Here is a 4910-nt window from a genome sequence, read left to right as displayed (position 1 = left end):
CCCTTCCGACCTGCGAGCGCGGGGGCGGTGGGCAGCGGTCTGCGCGGGGCTGCCGGGAGCCACCTACCTCCTCCGCCTACGGGGAGAAGGCGCATCAGTGGGATGTGCTGGGTGCTTTGCGCCTCGGTCGAATAGCTGGGCCTCTCTGAGCCAATGCGTCCTGGCATTGGCAGAACCATCCTCTGAAGGTTGCTCTGACCGTGAAAAGATGCTGTTTCTCTTTGTAAGAGCCCCAAACTGTGGGGCTCACTGATGGTGAGCCCAGCAGCAGCCAAAAGATGAATGCATCTGGAGAAGTATGTTAACCAAGCATCTATCCTGATGTATTTATGTATATACAGATTTGTATATATTTACATATAAAAGGGTATATATGTACATATATACATACACATAGATATGTACACATGTAATTTCTGTATATACATATATACTTATCATCCCTCCATATGTTTATATAGAACTTTGAGAATTTACAAATCACACACAAAATGAATAAATTCACACAACAGACAACTTGGATAAAACTCACAAACATAATACTGAGCAAAAAAAAGAAAAGGAAACCCCAATGTCACAGGAGCACACACAGTGGCCCTGTTCTGCTTCTTGATCTACGTGCTGGCTCCATAGTGCATTTTAATGGAATCTGACTCAGGATTTTCCCACGTTTAGGCACTATGTTTCCAGGAAAAGTGAATAATATGATATATTATTTAACATGTAAGAAGTATGGACACACCCGGCCAATAAAACAAGCATTTTAGAGGTGGGATTGGGAGAGCTGAAGTCATGCCAGGTAAGCCACTCTGGATCCCTGTGACACCAGATGCCATCTGTGCAGGAAGCACTGTTTGGTTTCTGGATTTGAGGGTAGGGTGTTTGGAGGGCAGGTCTTACACATGCCTATACACACGTGCACACACTCATGCACACACAGTTAGAGTAAATCATTGTGAAAAAAACACCCTGGATTGCCCCACCGCCTGCTATTGTCTGAACTACTCTTCCCACCTAAAACACTGTAACTACTGATCCTCCAATCCCCCAACATATATATATTTCAAAATTCTGCCCTTTGTACAAGTAAATAATGTACTGCTGCAGACTACAATAGCATATAGCCACTAAAACCTGCTTATGAGCAATCCCCCAAGATATGGTGGCTTGTAAAGAAAACTAAAGTGTAGAACAATTTGTATGCTCTGCACCTATGTTTTAAAATATACGTATGCACACACATGTAATATGCATATATTTATACAGGCCTAGAACATCTTTGGAAGGATATACAAGAATATACAAGCAACTGTTGTCAAAGATTACCTCTGGAGAGAAGAATTAGGTTCTGAAGTTGAGGGAGAATTTTCCTATTGTCAACACTTTTTTCTTCTTATTGCAATATATATATCGCCATGAACACACTTATTTTTTTTTTCAATTTAAAGACAATTAAAAGTTTACAAGTAGAAATACTTAACAGGAAAAACTTTATGTTAAGTAAAATAAATAAAGGCAAGCTACACAATGGCATATGCCCTCAAAGGTCAAGGCTGTCTGAACGTCCCTCCCCTGCAGCTACTGTGTGTCAGTCATTCAGTCATGTCCGACTGTTTGCAACCCCATGGGCTGTAGCCCACCAGGTTTCTCTGTCCTTGGGATTCTCCAGGCAAGAATACTGGAGTGGGTAATCATTTCCTTCTCCAGGGGATCTTCCTGACCCAGGTATTGAATCTGGGTTTCCTGAACTGCAGGCAAATTCTTTACCTGAGCCACCAGGTTTCCGAGCCAGTTGGTGGCTGCAAACCCCATGTGCTGCTCCCAGTGCCCCGTAGGGGGCGTCAGATCACCAAGAATAGGTTCTGAATAGCTAAATCTACCAATGGGTGGTGGGGGGGGGTCACAAAGACCAGTGGTTTTCAAACTACTTCCCAGGGACCCACAGGGGCTAAGACTGAGGGCCAGGTGGGGAAGGTAACAGTGACCAAGTGTGGTGGGGGGGGGGTAAGGCCCGGGGAGGGTGGGGTGTCTGCCCCCCTTCACCCAGAGAATCATCTTTAAAAAAATATATAGAAGTATAGTTGATTTCCAATATTGTGTTAGCTTCAGGTACATGGCAAAGTGATTCAGTTATTTATGGCTGATTCAAATGATACATTATTAAAAGATACAGAATGTAATTTCCTGTGCTGTACATCCTTGTTGCTTATTTAAGTGGAGTACTTTGTATCCAGAGAATTAATCTTTTCTCCCTTTTCTAAACCACTTAATCTGTGCAAAGCAAATAAAAGAAAAAAAAGAATACAAAGCCAACATCTGGCAGAAACAAAGCCCAAACAAACAAAAGGGGCAACCTTATAACTTTTGGATCTTCCAGCCCTGGTTCAGCCTTTCTGCCACCACCTGCTCCGCGGCCCCACCCCGCCAATTCCCATATCCTCAGGAATAATTTCCAAGCTACACGAAATACACATCATCCCACGCCAACAACTCCCAGTTCATTTTCTTCAGAATGAGCGACCCTGGACCCATGTTGGGGCCCCGCCACTGGAATCCTAATCAGAGGTGACAGCTGCCCTGGCCTCCCTGGGAGGGCGAGCAGGGATGCTGAGTGTGACTGGCAAGGGACTGCCGGCTTTTCCGCCCAGCCTGTTTTCACATTGAGCCTCATTTATGAAATTTAACAGAACCCGGAGATCAGACGGGACATGCTTTCCCCCACCTCCGATGCCTCCCAGGTGGGTGACTTCCTAAGGGCAGCCCCCAACAGGACAGGGGTGGGGTGGGGGGCACATTGAGAGATCCAGTTTAGATGTGCCAGGGCTCTCTGAGGAAAACTCAGATGTCGCTTCTCGGAATTGGGAGAGAACAAAAGAGATAAGCGCCTTAGAAGTCAAATCGCCCAAGTGATTTATGGTGAGGCCTGAACAACAGATGGCCCTGGGTGATAAAGAACCGATTTCACGGAGGGGCCCAGATTAAAGGATTAAATGTTTTGAAAAATATTTCATGTCAAGCAAGGTGATGCTCACAGAGGGTCCTAAACAAAGGATTAGGAAGAGAAAGAACAGACTTTAATCAAAGAAATAGATTACCTTCCCAGCCCCCAGAGGGTTAAAGGTTAAAGGCCAGAGTCTGCCGGCTAAAGGTCAGACCCCAGCTGGTCCCACGGCCCTGCCCCTTCACTTCTCTGGCCTCCCTCCTGTCCTCCTGCCCTCTCGCTCATTCCTGGCTAGTGCCCTGGCGCCTCTGAGGTCTCACCTCTGGGCCTTTGCACAAGATGCCTGCCCAGCTCTGGCCCTGACACGGTGCAGGTATCTGCTCTACATGCCCTTAGCTGGCGATCCGCGTTCCCCGCAGCCTGCCTGACGTAGCTCCAAACCCTCCGTCACCCTTGGGGGGACTGCGCATTGACCAATGTGGCGTTCTTTCTCCCCTACAACGTGCTCTCCTCGGAACTCTGTCTTCTTCCCACCTGTGTCCGCAGCACCTCTGACCGTGAGTGGCGGAGAGCCCGTGCTCCGTTCATCTTCCTTGTGGTTGATGGGAACTGTGACCATGAGGATGATGGAGGTGTGCCAGAGATGGGCAACACCGAGCGGCGGTTCACCACGTGCCAAGCAGCCTCCTGCACGTTCAGCCTGCATGTGGGCCCTGAGTGGGCGGTGTCCCTTCATGTTTGTTTAATTTTGCACCTTTTCCCTGGCATCCGCATAGTCTCTGGTCACGTGAGTCCAGTGGGGGCAGGTCCCTGGTGCTCAGAGAATTAAAGGTTTGCCCAAGGCCATAGGCAGAGAAGGGTCGTGAGCCCAAGTATTACATGCCTCCCTTCTAAAGTCAGAGTAAAGCATCCAAAATATAAACCTGGGGTCAGTGGCCTCGGTGCCAAAGGCTTGCCAAGACCCCAGACCCCTCGCCTTGGAGCCTCTTCTTCCTTTGGGGCAAGAACTTCAGAGCTGTGTCCCACATTCAAGTGTACCAAGGCGGATGGCGCCATGGCCGTGACCTCACGAACAGTCACGGATTTGAGCTCAGGCATGGGAGCCAGATGAGTCTGGCTTGGACCCCTGAAGCTGTGTAAGGAAAATGACCTCTGTGAGCCTGTTTCCTCACCTACGAAATGGGCCCAGAAGTAAGTGCCTGCTGCAGGGGTTTGCAGAGGGAGCGGGTAAGATCAGTAATGCTGATCCCTTGGTTTTATTATTCCTTTCGTGTTGGTCTTCCTTGCTTCCTTCCTCCCTCCTCCCCGCCCTCGATTCACTCACACACACTATGAAGCTCTAGGCGTGATGCTGAGGCAGATGCAAAAGAAACCTCTGAGCTGGTCCCTGCCTCCAAGGAGTTCAAGATCTGCTAGTAACTGGGATCTGAAGACGCTTAAACAAGAAACCCTCCTGCAGCAATGCCGTCATTTCTGAGGAGGATGGGGGCAGGGGCAGACTGGCAGAGTTCCTCAGAGGAAGTAGCCGCCCCAGCACTGTTCTCTGAGGGTCCCCAGAGGCGGCGTCCATCGCTCCCCTCTGGTTACCTGTGTCCCCACCGTGGAGGTGAGAAAACCGAGGCACATATACCATATGGAGAGCGCCAGGCTCTGAACTTGGGCCAGTCTGCTTTCCTAATCCGGAGAAGGCAATGGCACCCGACTCCAGTACTTTTGCCTGGAAAATCCCATGGACGGAAGAGCCTGGTAGGCTGCAGTCCATGGGGTTTCGAAGAGTCGGACACGACTGAGCAACTTCACTTTCACTTTTCACTTTCATGCATTGGAGAAGGAAACGGCAACCCACTCCGGTGTTCTTGCCTGGAGAATCCCAGGAACGGGGAGGCCTAGTGGGCTGCCGTCTCTGGGGTCGCACAGAGTCGGACACGACTGAAGCGACTTAGCAGCAGCAGCAGCAGCTTTCCTAATA

The 4910-nt window shown here is 49.2% G+C and overlaps 1 protein-coding gene across 1 annotated transcript in view; it reads right to left on the bottom strand.

Annotated features, from left to right (window-relative positions):
* WFDC1 (WAP four-disulfide core domain 1) overlaps positions 1-4910 on the bottom strand; it is a 29588-nt gene that overhangs the window by 16919 nt on the left and 7759 nt on the right. Inside the window, exon 2 of the mRNA XM_010850865.1 lies at positions 11-76. Coding sequence (XP_010849167.1) covers positions 11-76 — 66 coding nt within the window. The remainder of the gene's footprint in view (positions 1-10; positions 77-4910) is intronic.

The sequence above is a fragment of the Bison bison genome, unplaced genomic scaffold, assembly GCF_000754665.1.
Source record: "Bison bison bison isolate TAMUID 2011002044 unplaced genomic scaffold, Bison_UMD1.0 scf7180017864295, whole genome shotgun sequence".
Classification (NCBI taxonomy): Eukaryota; Metazoa; Chordata; class Mammalia; order Artiodactyla; family Bovidae; genus Bison; species Bison bison.
This window is presented reverse-complemented; position numbering and strand designations above follow the sequence as displayed.